Source organism: Larus michahellis, chromosome 1 (assembly GCF_964199755.1).
Source record: "Larus michahellis chromosome 1, bLarMic1.1, whole genome shotgun sequence".
Classification (NCBI taxonomy): domain Eukaryota; kingdom Metazoa; phylum Chordata; class Aves; order Charadriiformes; family Laridae; genus Larus; species Larus michahellis.
This window is the reverse complement of record NC_133896.1, coordinates 148344712-148360203: the sequence shown is the minus strand read 5'-3', so window position 1 is coordinate 148360203 and position 15492 is coordinate 148344712. Positions and strand designations below refer to the sequence as shown.

The following is a 15492-nucleotide window of genomic DNA, read 5'->3' as shown; positions in this document are numbered from 1 at the left end:
ACTTTGCCTTCAGCTAGTTCCATATTACAGTACCCTTTGATCCCAAATTGTGGTCCCCAAGGGCCACAAAGCAGATGCAACTCAATGCACTACCAATGTGATATCTATATCAACATATTTGTTTTATTCAGTATTCTGTATTTATGTAATGTTAGTTTAGAAACTTTGAAAGAGTAATTGCATAATTAAGCCATAATGCTTACGTAGCACTAAGGTTTTTTGTTTGTTTGCCCAAAACTTAAAAATCTAAAAGTATTAATTGATTGAAGTGCAGTATTGTTGGGCTATTGTTCGTGCCTGAAAACAAAATGAGGAACGTGTCAAGTTCATTGACATCTAACACTCTAGAAGATTAGTTTTTTGTAGAATTATTTTAAACTGAACTTAAATAAATCTTTAAGGTCCATTCCAACCCAAACCATTCTATGCTTCTATGAATAGTCGTTGTAGTAGAACTGGAGGTGGATGTGTGATTGAAATCAAAGTTTGTAGACCCATTTTGTTAAAGCATTTTGGTACTCAAAGAGGCAGGTTTGTCCTTAATGAGATAGTAGCCAGTAGGAGTGGGCCTTATTAAAACTGTGGTTTTGGGAGCCTAACTGCCCTGAAAAGTTTAGCCATGAGAGGAATAATTGTTTTTGTGTTTAGTAAATGTAGAAAACTTGTTTTCTGCTAATTAAATCAAACACTCTCTAGGTTTTTTTTTAGTTTATTTAGCAACACTGCAACACTAGTTTATTTAGCAACACTGCATCTTTTTTTTCTGTAGTGTCCTTCCATAGTTACTCATATAAATGAATAGGCTTTTCATTAGCTGTTTCTGTATCTTCATTTTTCTTTTGTGTGATGCTGAAAGGAGACTGATTTACTTACAGAACTGAGTGATGCCCATGAAAGTGTTCTCATTGAAATTATCCTCGCAACGGTTAGAGAAGCAGCTGAAGGTCATCCACCAGTGGGCAGAGGTGCAGCCAAAAAAGTCAGTGCATCTCAGTCTTTTTTATTGTCCTATAATCACATTCTCTTTGCCTTATGTACTCTGCCCGACAGCATGTTCCTAGTGGTAGGTATATCTTTGGAAATAAAGTGGCTTATTTTTATGAAACGACACAGTGTCTTTTGACCTCTAGATCTTACTAGTAGTGGATGTTAAAGGAGATGAGCGTTAGAGGAGAGCCAGCTGAAGCGTGTTATTGACAAATGGTGAGCATTTTATCCATGAGATATAGATGTTCAGCGATCTGCATCTAATTGAAGGTTAACAAAAAAATAAAAAAGCATCTGGTTGTCTCCATGGAAAAGTATCTTTATCTTAGCTTGATATGCTTTAGACAAAGGCATGTGAGTTAACCTTGGGTTACATGTAAAATTCCACTCAAACTAAGCGATTTCATAATTGAAACAAAATGCTTTATCTGCAGATTCTGTCAGTAAAAGAGAAGAAAATACAATTGGAAGATTGTACGAAAATTACTGAACACTTTATTATGGTGCTTCCTCAGCTCTTGGCAAAGGTAACTAACAGCTGCTCTGTGAATGCATATTAAATATTTCATTAAAATTCCTGCAGTGTACTCATATCCTGTTTTTTCTCTGCAGTATTCAACAGATGCACAAAAAGTGGCAAATCTTCTGCAGATTCCTCAATATTATGATTTGGATGTTTACAGTACGGGACATCTAGAGAAGGTGAATAGGAATTGGGGTAGTCGGTTCATGTGGAATGTAATAAATTTATGTGACAATGTACAAAGTTTAGTGGGACTGGCACAGGTAGGAGACTGTTGAAAACAAAAGAAATGGTCTCATACCTTGAGAAAAGTGGTCTTATGTAGGCTTTACTTTTTGATTTGGGGCTGCCAAAGAAAAGCCTTAGTGCTTGTCAGTGCTAATATGCTGTGACTGGCCCTGGAGAGTAACGATTTGTGGTTTCACATGGTGGGCCCAGCCCTGGGTTTTTCATTGTTGGGTGGAGAGAGGGTGGGTTATGCCATGTGTCTAAGCTGGTGTGTCCCGGGAATTTACTACAGAATAGGTTTCATTCTCCTTGAAGACTGACTCCCAGCTGCTGGGGAATGAAAGATAAGAATGGAGATAGTATATCTGCTGATGGGAGAGGGGTGATCAGAAATGGAGAGATGAAATCCTTGAAATACCTTAATGTATTCTTAAGCAAGGATGTTTACAGGGAGGCGAACACTCCTAGGTTAATTGCAACACAAAACGTTAACTGGAAGAGAGAAAGTCAGTAGAATAGCAGAAGTTACCTCCTCTCACTAAGAGTGAAGACCCCAGTTGCTGACATGATCTGAAACATTTGCCATCCTCTGCTGCTGAGGGAGACAACTTCCATTGTTTGAAGACACACCTGTCCTTTGGAAAGGCATTTTTTATTCCCTACCTTTGTCTTTATTTTTATGTAGTGCCAAATGCGTATTGCTAAAGTAGAAGTTAAAGCAGTTGCTTTATTCTTTAGGAAGATTCAGAGACAATAATAGTGGTGAAAAAGAGCTATAAACCCAGAAAAAAATGTTGTATTGTCTAATCCTGCCCCTCTGCTCCTTAGACTGGCATTTGTTTCATGTTGATTGTATGACCTATAGAGATATATGGACCAAGTGGTATGTATCTAAAGCATAAGTGGATTTTTGTACAATTTACCCATAATACCCCTTTTATCACTTGCAGCATTTGGATGCTTTACTGAGAGAGGTAAAAGACATTGTGACCAAACACTCTGACATATCTGTCCTTGAGGCTTCCTCCAGGACTTATTATGTCCTCTGCAGTGAAGAAATTGCCATCTACAGCCAGGTGGATTGTGCCCGAACTCAACTGATAGATGAGTTGATGGGACAGCTTAACCAACTACTAGATGGCTTCTGGCAAAAGGTGAGTGTGGCTCATTATGGAGAGAAACAGTTTCCCTATGAAAAAATCAGACAAAAAAATTAAGAGGCATATGGAACTATTCTTTGCCTGCTGTTTCTCTACTAGAGGGGAGCAGAGCTTTCAAAGATGGGTTTGCTCCTCTGAAAAGATTGCTTACATTTTAAAGAAGCAGATGTATTTTGGCAGGAATAGAGTGGGGAAAATAATAAACAAGGTAGTCCACATCAGCACCAGGGCATTTTATGTATTCTGAATATTCTAGACCTAAGCTCCATAGTTGCTCTGTAATTGCTCCATTACTGTGCCAAAGATACTATGTCCAAGATCAGCTAAGAAGTGCTGTGGATCTATAGGTGATGGGACTGTTCCCCAAAAGGTATAGTTCTGCAGTTCTGTATATTTGACTGTGCAAAAGATGCCCTTTATGCTGCCACTTTGGCTCCAGAGGTAGTACTAGGAAAAAAAACGCCAGCAGTCTGTAATGCAGATTGTATAGCTTTGTGGTCTTTGAAATGATGACTTTCCCCTTGAAGGAGGACTGCACAGTCTCCCTCAAAGTTTTTCATTAGTTCTAAAAAGCAGAAACAGCTGGTGGTGATATGAATAGCTTGCTGGCTGAACTGAACAACAGAAGCCCACAGCTGATCTGATCAACTGTGCCGTCGTGAACAGGTGTCATGCCATGGTATGAGAGTTAACACTGGCAGGTTTTTATTGGACACTGGGATATTGTAAAATGTGTCAAGCCAAAAAATCCCCTAACCTCAGATTGGATTTATTTTGTTGGTCTTAAATAGATATCTGTGTCAATGTGGGAGAATGTGTACTTATGAGAAACAAGATAAGTGCTAGACCAGGGATTCTTCAGCTCCTTCATAGTGTGATCTGTATCTAAATAAAGAGATTTTCTCCTGGAACCCCTCCCTTCTAATTCCGGGTTGTGTATACCGTCTCCCATAATCACGTAGTATACTTGTGGAAACTACAGCAATTGCATCTATGGGAAAGTATTTAATATATTTTTAGCTATCTTTGAATGTGATCTGGCAGCTGGAAGCAAGGAGAGTCAGCACCATGTGAACAGTAAGCTTTCCAGAGATCTCTGACAACTGTGTGAGGGACCATGAATGGCCTGTGAGTCTGAGGGTTAGCACTTGGGTATGTCAGCCTAATTGCTAGTTTTCACTCCGTGTTAGCAATCCTGTTTTCTAGGGAGGCTGCCATGTGTTTATTAGTGACAAGGACATTGCTTTATACAAAATTTCTGTGCAGCCAACATGTTGTTTTCTTTTTCTGGAGAGGAAGACATGAGTAGCACAGTTGAAGGTGAAGGGACTGGGGAGGGGTGGAGGAGAGTAATTCAAGCCTGTGGGTTGGTTGGGAAGAGAACAGCAGTTACCTTGCCCCACACTGGCTAATTCCTTTCTTTTTCCCAAATTTGCATAATTTAGGAAGAAGGATTTTGTACGGATGCAGGAGAAATTTCCCGGATGCACTCTGCTTTGAGAAGAGTAGCAGCTTTTCATAAGTGAGATGTTTATTTATGCAATGTACTTTCTCATATACTTAAGTGTTGACTTAGCAGATGTAAAGTGAGCATTGCTCTTGTGTGTTGGGCTTAATAAGATTTTTCACAAGAGAATGAAATGAGCACCTATGAGAGGTGCTGCAAGGTTTAGTTTCTTCTTAACAGAACTGTGCTCTTAGATAAGGAGTTCTCTTTGGACTCGTTTTTGAGGTTGGAGCATCAGTTCTAACGTGGCTAAGAAACGTGTGCTGCAGAGTTAGGATGTGAGAGTGGACACAGAGATCCTTGCTGTGGTGCCTCCCTCCTAGCTGGATGCTTTTGCACTGCCGTCCTGTCAACACTGGTGGTCAGTCTGAAGGGGGCATAGTGAATGTAGTCTTTTTTCCTAGCAGATGTAATCTGCTATGTTTGTTTGTGTATTTGATCTTCTTTTATTAAAAGATGGATTTCTCAAAAGCTTGCTTCTCCAGGGATTGTTCACCACGTGAATTGTCATGTAAGATTTTAGACGGTGGGGGAATTGGGTCGCCTTCTCAACGTGCTAGGGCTATCCTGCATGCTAGGGCTGCTCTGGTTTTGCAAAGAGAAGTCTAATGTTAAGCTGTGAGCACGGAAGAGTATTAGAAACACTCTTTTAAAGCAGGGGGGGGAAACTGTTCTTTAGACCTCTTTGGGCACCTTTTGGAGAGTGTGGATAGAGTATAGGAAAAGGTACAGAGCTCAAGCTTCTTTTTCCCCTTCTCGTGACACTGCAGTTTTGTGGTAGAAATGCAGACTGTAAAGCTATGGACTATAAAGGTTGCAGTGTTAGATCATAAAAACTGAATTTCATTTTTTCTCCCCTTAGAGTTAGTAATTGTTTAAAGTTCTTGCTGTACATCCGATGTAGGCAAAAATAGAATACATTTAACTTGTTTCATCAGGTTAGATTTCATTTTTTGCTTAGTGTATCATTATTGCTTCTGTTTCACTTGCAGTGCCCATAATCTCACCAAGTGGAATCTGTATGACAAGACTTTAAGGTTGCTGGTGTTTGAAATGGAACATGGGAGTTTGCCTGTTTTGGTGAGCTGTTAATATTTAACATTAAAGAGGTTTTCTTGTTGAAAGCAGGAAAATTAGGAAATATTAAATAATCTTATATACCCATGTCATATGAGACAGGAAGATACTGTTTCTCGATCTGGGAAACTGAGGCTGTCTTTGGTATAACATTATTGGAATCGGTAAATTCATGCCATGGATTCTTTTATTTTGGAGATTCTCCAAAGCTATGGTAGAGTAATCATCTGACATCTGGATTGATCCTTTGTCATGCTCAGTATGTCCCATTGATTGCACAGTTTTGCTTTCGGTACACATGAAATTGTTCTGACTGTGAGGAGCCCCTTGTAGATCGCATGTAACCAGAAATTGGAATACTTTGGACCTGTTGCTTGAGGACTGACTCTTGGTGAAAATGATTTATAGTTACCAGTTTTCTCAACTGCAGCCTTTTAGTTGTCTGGTTGCTTCAAATCAAACATTGGCCATGCCAAAATGCAGGTATATCCTTACAAGGATCCTTATTACAAGGTGAAGTACTTTAGTAGTCTTGAATGTTAATTAGCCTCCATTTTTGGGAGAGAACTTGAGGTTATTTGCAAAGGAATGAAATTTAGCTGGGTAGAGAGAGCCTGCAGCCAGTGGGTAGAGCTGGACTCCTTTAGGTGGAGCATCAGAGCACCAACGTTTGGCTTCTGCTCTGAATTGCCCTCTGGAGGAGTCTGCCTTTCACAAAAGACTGCAGAAAAATCCTAAGAAGCTAGGCTAAAGTTAGCCTCTGCGAACACCCTTTTTAGTATGTGGTTACTTTCCATTGAACTCATCAAGAAATCAGAGTTCTGCAGAGGCAGCACCTTGGTAATGAAGTTTCTCTGGAGGCAATGTTTGCTTGTATGTAAACCTATTTTGTTTATTTTTGAGGGCCTAAATACTTCACAGTGCAGAAATGGTCATGCAAGCAGCATGCAGAATGTCAGGCTTGGATGCTTTGTTTAGTCCTAAGCTTTTTGCTGTTGAGCCTTTCATGTAAATAAAGGACATGTGTTTTTATTTGCAGATGATCCTGCCAGCTCTCCAGTGCACATATTTTTCTCTCCTGTGGCAACTAGCTGCAATTTCAGAAAATCCTCCCAAGGTTGGCCACTCCACATAATTTTGAAACCCGGGGTTGTGCTTCTAGAAGTTTAAATTGCTTTTCTGTTTTCAGATTGCCAGAAAAAACCAAGCTTTCTCAAAAATATAATTTGGGTATTTTCTTGAGGAAATCAAATTGAGTTGAGGCATTTTCTCTCTGTTGTGCCCTCTTTTTTTTTTTTTTTTTTTAAAGTGTCTATGCTTTTTCAGTTTGCAAGAGAAGAAGTGAACAATGGTTCACCTCTATTTTTACTGCAAAACATGTGCATTGAATTCCTGGGGCTTGATGGAGATAAGGAACCTGTTCCACTGCCAAACAGTTTGTTGTTTTCTTCTTTTAAGCAACAAAGAACATTTGGCAAAAAATCCAGGAATTCCTATTGCTTTGTTTTGGTTTTTATTGTCTTGTTTTACTTCTATATTTCTGGCAGAAATTTTGAGGAAACTGGTAATTTTCTCATCAGCTGACTACTTACTTTTTAATTGTTTTTATATAGTGCCAAGCTGTGCCAGGTATTTCAGAAGACCGTCTAGTTTAAGACACCAGAGAGGGAAACTCTTACGCTTTGGTTCACAAGTGAATGTGTTCCTGAGCAGCTCCTCTTTATGGTGGTTTCTGACTACACCTAGTGCTGCTACTTCTGTCATTCTGTCGCCTTCCCCTGGTGCTCCTGTGTGTATGGAACAGGACGCTGACATGGACATTTGTTTTGAGAAATGCTAGCTTACCCATTTGGTGACTGATTCACTATCTATTCCCGTCCTGTGCCATTCCTGTGTGGATGTCCACATGTCTCACTGCTCTAATATGTTCTGCCTTTCAGTCCAGACGTGGTTAGCTTGACTGATAATGGGGCAGCACATTTTTTAATTTGGCCTTTCGTATGGGAGCAGATTTTGATTGGAAGCACAATGTTACGGCCCACTCTGCAGGGCCAAACCTGGATGTTGGCAGAGAGAGAAGTTCCAAGAGCAAAAAAGAACATTTCCTGGACAGCAGCTCTAGGACTGCGTTAAAGATAGTGTTAAGGCAATGTTTTGCCTCCCCCTCTGCTGAGAAGAAACTCAGCGTGTCCCGTGATGGATCCCCTTTCTTATAAAGGTACAATTGCATAGCATGAAATCCAGCCCTCCTCTAAGGGCATTCCTCTTCTATTGGCTGCTCAAAGCTCAGTGCAGTGCAACAGCTGGGACCTGGTGAAGGATCAGAAAGTCTTTTTATGTGGCTGGGCAAATCAAATAGTCTCTCTTGCTGGATTAATCTTAACAAATAGAGGTGTCTAAGTGTCTGACTGCCAAACTTAGCAGCATAGTTAAACTGCATTCCATCTGTAGTCAATAGAGGGAGAGAAATGAGCAACTCCAGAAGGTAATTCACATTGAGAATTAGGTGGGATGGACCAGAGTTTTTATGACTCTACTTGCATCTCTAAAGTGGAAATCATTATCACTGCTTTATAAGGATAAGCTGAAGTGAATAAGGGAATACATGCTATTAGAACTGCCCATCCTACAGATGGAGAAACAAAGAGTTTGTCACTCGCTGAATATGACTGGCCTCAGCAAGTGTGACAGATGCACATGTCCTACTAGTATTTGTCACATTTCTGCACCAAAGTGTGTGGGGGAGTATATAATTTTATGGATTGACCTTCCTATCCCCGGCACTGTGCCTGAAAACAAGACATGATTTTAAAGTTGTTCGTGGCTAGTAAGGTGTAGCTACTGTGAGATGTCAGCTTCTTTCCTAATGTCATCAACTGTGCTATCTTAAATGAATAATATCAGTGGAAGAAAGATCTAAGTATTGTTTGTTCTGTAATTCTCTATTGAATTATAGTCCCTAACATATTTGTCCTGTCACTTTTCCTAAATATGTTTTTAGGAGACTCTTTTTGCACTGGGAAGAGAGCTGAGACGTTTCTGTCAGATTTGCATGTGCTTCCTCCACCATAAGGAAAAAGATGTAAGAGAAAAGGTTTGTGTTTCTCTGTCACTTGACTGGCATTCATGCGCTGTCCTCCTTTTAAATGCCCACCTTTCTTTTTATACTAGTATTTCTACTGATTTTTCGCTATTTTTTCTCTCCTAGCAGAGAAATAACTAGCAGAGAATTAACTAACAAAAGTTGGTGCTTTAATTGAGCATAGGTATGTGTCTGCATGGGTCCATCTGCAGAAACAAGGCCTGAATCTGAATGACTCAATTTGCCAGTTGATAATCATTGTGTTTTCTGATCAGACTGATGAGTGTACCGGTTCCTATCATTGCTTTATTAATGCCTTGCTATGAATATTATTTAAAAAATAAAAAAAGTGGAGAAATTCTCCAAGGATTCATGTGTTAAAGGGGAGATATTCTAGCATAATAGAGCTGTTCTTCCTTCCTATGGAAGTTTGAAAATCTTTAGGTGGCGTTCACGTGTGATACTTGTACCTTAGGATACAGTATATACAAGTTCTGGAAGGGCTTAGCTGTGGCATTTTATCACACGTTGGGGCAAACAGAAATCTTCAGCTTGCAAGGAAGAAGTGCTACAGAAGCCACATTGTGACTTGTGGTATTTGATGGAGAGGCAAAGTGGAGTTGGCATGAAAAGTAACACGGTCTCTAAATCCTTCTTTGGCTTTGCTTGATACAGGCATTCACGATACTCTGTGACTGGTTGCTGATTTTGAGTCATCAGGATTCAAATAATAATGAAGAAGCAGTCGGACTTCTAAATTATCTTCCTAGCACGCCACTTCAGGAAAAACTGCTTTTGTTTATCCAGGAACATGTTTTCATGGAGGAAGAAGAGGAAAGCAAAGGTTAGACATCCTCATCACTGGAGCAACAAGCTACCACTTTTGCTGTCATTTGTCATCTGCACTGAACGTATCAGGAAAAGGGACTGGTCTTTTTTTTGTGTTTGGTTTTTTGTTTGGTTTTTTTTTTTTTTTTTTTTTTGGCTTGGGACCCTTTACAAACAAAGTGGCTGACCTGTTGTTCACTGATCTGTATCCACTGTGGATCAACCACAGGAAGCAGCTGCCAGTTTACTTGTAGGATGAAAAGGGCTGATGTAATGCAGGGATGGGTGAGAATGTAAAAGTACTTGGTAGTCTGTCTTTGGTGGTACAGGTGATGGTGGTAGAGCCTTGTAGTGTTACAGTGTGACTCTGTCAATGCATGGACACTTCTGAGCCATCAGAGTAAGGGACTAGTGGATCTTGATTTGTGGGGTGCAGGGCAGATTTAGTGGGAAATATCTATCATAGAATCATAGAATCTTCATGGTTGGAAAGGACCTTTGAGATCATTGAGTCCAACGATACACACACACAAAAAAACCCAACCCTACAATCTCTGCCACTAGAGCATGCCCTGAAGTGCCAAATCTAGACGTTTCTTAAATACCTCTAGGGATGGTGACTCAACCACCTCCCTGGACAGGCTGTTCCAGTGCCTGACCACTCTTTCCGTAAAGTAATTCTTCCTAATATCTAATCTAAACCTCCCCTGCCGCAACTTCAGACCATTTCCTCTGGTCCTGTCATTATTCACCTGGGAGAAGAGGCCAACACCCACCTCTCTCCAGCCTCCTTTCAGGGAGTTGTAGAGGGCAATGAGGTCTCCCCTCAGCCTCCTCTACTCCAAGCTAAACATGCCCAGCTCCCTCAGCCTCTCCTCATATGACCTGGTCTCCAGACCCCTCACCAGCCTGGTAGCTCTCCTCTGGACACGCTCCAGCACTTCAATGCCCCTCTTGTACAGAGGGGCCCAGAACTGAACACAGTACTCGAGGTGAGGCCTCACCAGTGCTGAGTACAGAGGCACCATCACTTCCCTACTCCTGCTGGCCACGCTATTCCTGATACAGGCCAGGATGCTGTTGGCCTTCTTGGCCAGCTGGGCACACTGCTGGCTCGTGTTAAGCTGGCTCCACCAGCACCCCCAGGTCCTTTTCTGCTGGGCAGTTTTCCAGCCACTCTTCCCCAAGCCTGTAGCGTTGCTTGGGGTTGTTGTGACTGAAATGCAGGACCCGGCACTTGGCCTTATTAAACCTCATACAGTTGGCCTTGGCCCATTGATCCAGCCTGTCCAGGTCCCTCTGTAGAGCCTTCCTACCCTCAAGCAGATCAACACTCCCACCTAGTTTGGTGTCACCCGCAAACTTACTGAGGGTGCACTCAATCCTCTCATCCAGATCATTGATAAAGATATTAAACAAAACTGGCCCCAAAACTGAGCCCTGAGGGACACCACTGGTGACCGGCCGCCAAGAGGATTTCACCCCATTAATCACAACTCTCTGGGCATGACCATCCAGCCAGTTTTTTACCCAGTGAAGAGTACACTTGTCTATGCCATGATTTGCCAGCTTCTCCAGGAGAATGCTATGGGGGACGGTGTCAAAGGCCTTACCGAAGTCCAGACAGACAACGTCCACAGCCTTCCCTGCATCCAGAAGGCGGGTCACATGGTCATATAAAGAGATCAGGTTGGTTAAGCAGGACCTCCCTTTCCTAAACCCATGCCGGCTGGCCCTGATCCCTTGGCTGCCCTGCACTTGCCGTGAGAGCTCACTCAAGATGATCCTCTCCATGATCTTTCCTGGTACCGAGGTCAGGCTGATAGGTCTGTAGTTCCCCAGATCCTCCTTCCGCCCCTTCTTGTAGATGGGCGTCACATTAGCCACCCTCCAGTCATCTGGTACCTCCCCTGTTGACCAGGATTGTTGATAAATGATGGAGAGAGGCTTGGTGAGCTCTCCCGCCAGCTCCCTGAGCACTCTTGGGTGAACCCCATCCGGCCCCATAGACTTATGTGTGTCCGGGTGCAGAAGCAGATCATTGACTACTTCCTCGTGGATTATGGGTGGGTTGTTCTGCTCTCCATCCTTATCTTCCAGCTCAGGAGGCTCAACACCCTGGGGATAGCTGGTCTGACTATTGAAGACGGAGGCAAAGTAGGCATTAAGTATCTCAGCCTTCTCCTCGTCCTTGGTTGCAACTTTCCCCCCTGCATCCAGTAAGGGATGGAGATTCTCCCTGGCTCTCTTTTTGTTGATGTATTTATAAAAGCTTTTTTTGTTGTCCTTAATGTTAGTGGCCAAGTTGAGCTCCAGCTGGGCTTTTGCCTTCCTAATTTTCTCTCTGTATAACCTAACGAGATCTCTGTACTCCTCCTGAGTTGCCTGTCCCTTCTTCCAAAGGTGGTAAACCCTCCTTTTATTCCTAAGTCCCATCAAAAGTTCCTTATTCATCCAGGCTGGCCGTTTTCCCCACCCTTTAATCTTGTGACACTTGGGGACAGCCTGCTCCTGGGCCTTTAAGATTTCCTTCTTGAAGAGCGTCCAGCTTTCCTGGACCCCTTTGCCCTTCAGGACTATCTCCCAAGGGACTCTCTCAACCAGTGTTCTGAACAGGCTAAAGTCCGCCCTTCAGAAGTCCAAGGTGGAGGTTTTGTTAACCCCCCTCCTTACATCACTACGAATTGAAAACTTGACCATTTCATGATCACTAGACCCAAGATGGCTTCTGACCACCACATCTCCCACTAGTCCTTCTCTGTTTGTGAACAGAGGTCTAGCGAGGCACTTCCCCTGGTAGGCCCGCCCACCAGTTGTGCCAGGAAGTTATCTTCCATGCACTCGAGGAACCTCCTAGCCTGCCTGCTCTCTGCTGTGTTGTATTTCCAGCAGATACCCGGCAGGTTGAAGTCCCCAACCAGAACAAGGGCTGGCGATTGCGAGACTTCAGCCAGCCACTTACAGAATACTTCATCTGTCTCCTCATCCTGGTTGGGTGGTCTATAGCATACTCCCAGCACAAAATCTCCCTTTTTTGCCTTCCCCTTCACCCTTACCCATAAACACTCAACTTTATCATCACTGGAATCTAGCTCTATACAATCAAAACACTCCCTAATGTACAGAGCCATCTATGTACTTATTGCTTGGTTGCCTTTTGCGAGCACATTCAGATGCCATATTGAGGCTGTTGTTGTGAAGGCTGGTTTCTTTTGGGAGTGTTTTGAAAATAGATTGTTAGCTCATTGTGGTTTTGAGGCTGAGTTCAAGTGCCGTGCTTTGAAAAACCAAGCATTGCTCTAGATTACTGTGTCAAACTCTTGTCCCTCAGCTGTTCAGATGGAGTTCTGTGTCCCGTTTTGGGCATCACACTTCTACAGGTCACAGTGTAAATGCAAGAATTGCAACAAGGGAGATCGTAGAAGAGAATCATTATTGGTAAAGGTAGAGATACAACAGAAAAGATGGCTCAAGTAGATTGTAGTATCCTAGTTGTGGGAGTTTTTGAAGCAGGTTATGTTTCAGATTGTATATGTTATGTATCTGAAACTGATAAAATTGATCCTGTTTTGGGTTAGATGGCCTGAGAACTGTTTCAAACCCATTTTGTATGATGCTTTCAATTTCTCCGTCCTCCCCACAAAGGATCCCTGTCATCCCATTGCAGATTCCTTCCTCAATGAGTGATTCTGTCATGCAGTGAGTGTGCTTGTCTTTGTGCACAGCTGGCAGCTGCTCCATTTTAGTTTTAACTCTAATTTGCAGATAATTCTGATCAGTCACTTGCCTTATGTTTGTTTATGGGCCCACAGTCATGCTAGAAGCGCAAACAGTCCACATCAAAATTATAGGTCAAAGACTGAAGCCTTTTGGCAGTTGTAGATTACGTTCGTAGCAGGAAAGATTGTATCTCAGCTCTCCTGCTACAAGAAGTTCTCCCCAAGCACCTTCATAGCTGTGTTGGAACACTCTTAAGAGTATCTCTTTTCCACAAGTTATCCAGCTAGTCATTAACCCATTTTCCAGAGACCTATTATGTTCTTAATGATATGAAATTACTTTTGTTTTTCACTCTTGTTGATAACCACTTGGAGTTTCACCTGAACTCATCTTTTGTTGACTGTGTATGGGCAACTTTTGTAGGGTTTCTGATGAGTTCTGTGATGGTTTTCTAGCTTCTGTGTCATTCTAACAAAAAAAATGTGGTTGCAGTTTGTCCGGTCTCTTCCATTTGGCGTGTTTTGTGCCTTTTATTCTGCGCTCTGTTTGCTTCTGTTCTGTAGCTGTGAGCAGTGTTGTACAAGGAGCTTCTGACTAGTAGAAATGCAAAGGCCCTATGAAGATCAGAGTAGAAGATTGCAAATAACTCATTTTCACTGTCATCAGCTGCAAGCTTTGAAATGGAAATAACCCTGTGTTTTCTGATACACACCGGAATGAGCGCTAGCATCTGTTGCTTAGTGTGTTGACTGAACAGCTGAGTCTGTGCTATTTGGATGCAAGTTGGTCATTAAAATTGAGCTATCTGGAATAAAGTAGTAGAACAAAGCTTCAATGCTTTTGTTTCCCTAGACCTGACAGAAGAGGAGGAGAGACAGGATGAAAGTTGCAAACTTGATGACTTGCACAAAAAGCGGAGTCTTCTTGCAGCATATTGCAAGTTAATAGTGTATAATGTGGTAGAGATGACTGCGGCTGCTGAGATCTATAAGCATTATGTGAAGGTAATGTTTTGGATGAAGTTGCCTTGCCTATCAGTACATTTTACTTTTTCGAAAGTGACTCCAGTGTTTGTGAAAGATGTGGGGTTAATAGTCTTACGGCTCAGAATCCTTGTATAATCACAAAAGGGCTCTAAAATCAAGCAAGAGTCGGACAAGGCTCTCCTTTTGGCTCTGCAAAGGTACCTCACTGCAGACAAAGTAACTGAAAATTGAGTAGAGCCTGTCTGAACATCTGCTCCTCGGCTGCTCCAGAGAGGCCTTTGCAGAGAAGCAGTTTACGGCTGGGAGAGTGTTTTAACTATAGAGATCCTGACATTGAAGCGGTTAACTTACTTCATACGGCTCGCACAGTCCATATGCAGATGGACAAGATTTCATATGGGTCCCGGTATTTAGACACCTGGGAGAGCTTCAGCCACTCCAAAGTGGGTTTCAGGAGGGCCGAGAACAGCACAGAGAGGGCAGTTACCTCGAGTCAACTAGCAGCACTTTGGAAATACCTGAATATGGATCTTGTTCTTTACTTCATTGGGCCTAAGGCAAGCATTGGTTAAATACCGAAAACTCTCTATTTCTCTCCTCAGTAGGCTTTGTTCTTTTGTTATAAACGCTTAACAATTTCAGTGGAGCTTTAATCCTTAAATTACTCTTAAAGGAGTGTACCATTGCTTTACCTATGAAATAATAGGTAGTTTTCGTCTTTTAGCTTGAGTGTTCTGATATTTAGAGTGTTTTATGAATTTCTTGTGTGACATGAACAGAATAATGTGTTTCTGTACTCCCCGTGCTAAAGAAGGGGAATGATAATTCTCATGTGTTTTCTTGCTGTTAATAGACCTACAATGATTTTGGAGACATAATTAAAGAAACGTTAAGCAGGACCAGGCACAATAACAAAATTCAGAGTGCCAAGACGCTGATTCTCTGTCTGCAGCAGGTAAGGTTAAGATTAAAGCAAGAGGCTGGGGGCTTTTATGACAGCTGTATTCATATTGGAATCTTTTACCTACCTTGCCATAATTATTCAAATTCGTTAAAACACCCAGTAGAAGAAATTGTTTCCTTGACTGCACTTTCTATGTGTATGTTGGTTTTGCATGTCATAATTAAAACACCTTTCTAATCATTATATATGTTTTAAAATTCAATTTTGTGCACGGTTTTTGGTCTTGTTTTTAACCTTCAAAAGTACAGCATATTAAGATTGATGTGAGATTACAGAGTGTTTCTTGGGACATTGTAGGTGTCTTAACCTTAAAAAGGTTAAGGATATTATTCTGTGTTTTATGGACTACCTCAATTCCTATTGAATTTGAGGAACCACATGCACGTCTGCGGCTGGCCAGCTCTAATCCCCAGTATTTTCAGTATTTTCT

The 15492-nt window shown here is 41.9% G+C and overlaps 1 protein-coding gene across 6 annotated transcripts in view; it reads left to right on the top strand.

The window, feature by feature from the left end:
- The window catches only part of LOC141751271 (cohesin subunit SA-2-like), a 64966-nt gene that overhangs the window by 39516 nt on the left and 9958 nt on the right, over nt 1–15492 (top strand). For 5 of the 6 annotated variants that reach the window (XR_012589940.1, XM_074607771.1, XM_074607749.1 and 2 more), the window contains 11 exons: nt 876–979; nt 1422–1514; nt 1600–1689; nt 2689–2892; nt 4344–4420; nt 5398–5485; nt 6522–6599; nt 8484–8576; nt 9240–9408; nt 13965–14116; nt 14952–15053. Coding sequence is in view for 5 of the 6 variants with exons in the window: in XM_074607771.1 (XP_074463872.1) it covers nt 876–979; nt 1422–1514; nt 1600–1689; nt 2689–2892; nt 4344–4420; nt 5398–5485; nt 6522–6599; nt 8484–8576; nt 9240–9408; nt 13965–14116; nt 14952–15053 (1250 nt within the window). In the remaining variant the exon portion in view is untranslated. The remainder of the gene's footprint in view (nt 1–875; nt 980–1421; nt 1515–1599; nt 1690–2688; nt 2893–4343; nt 4421–5397; nt 5486–6521; nt 6600–8483; nt 8577–9239; nt 9409–13964; nt 14117–14951; nt 15054–15492) is intronic. The other variant, XM_074607759.1, reaches the window with a different exon arrangement.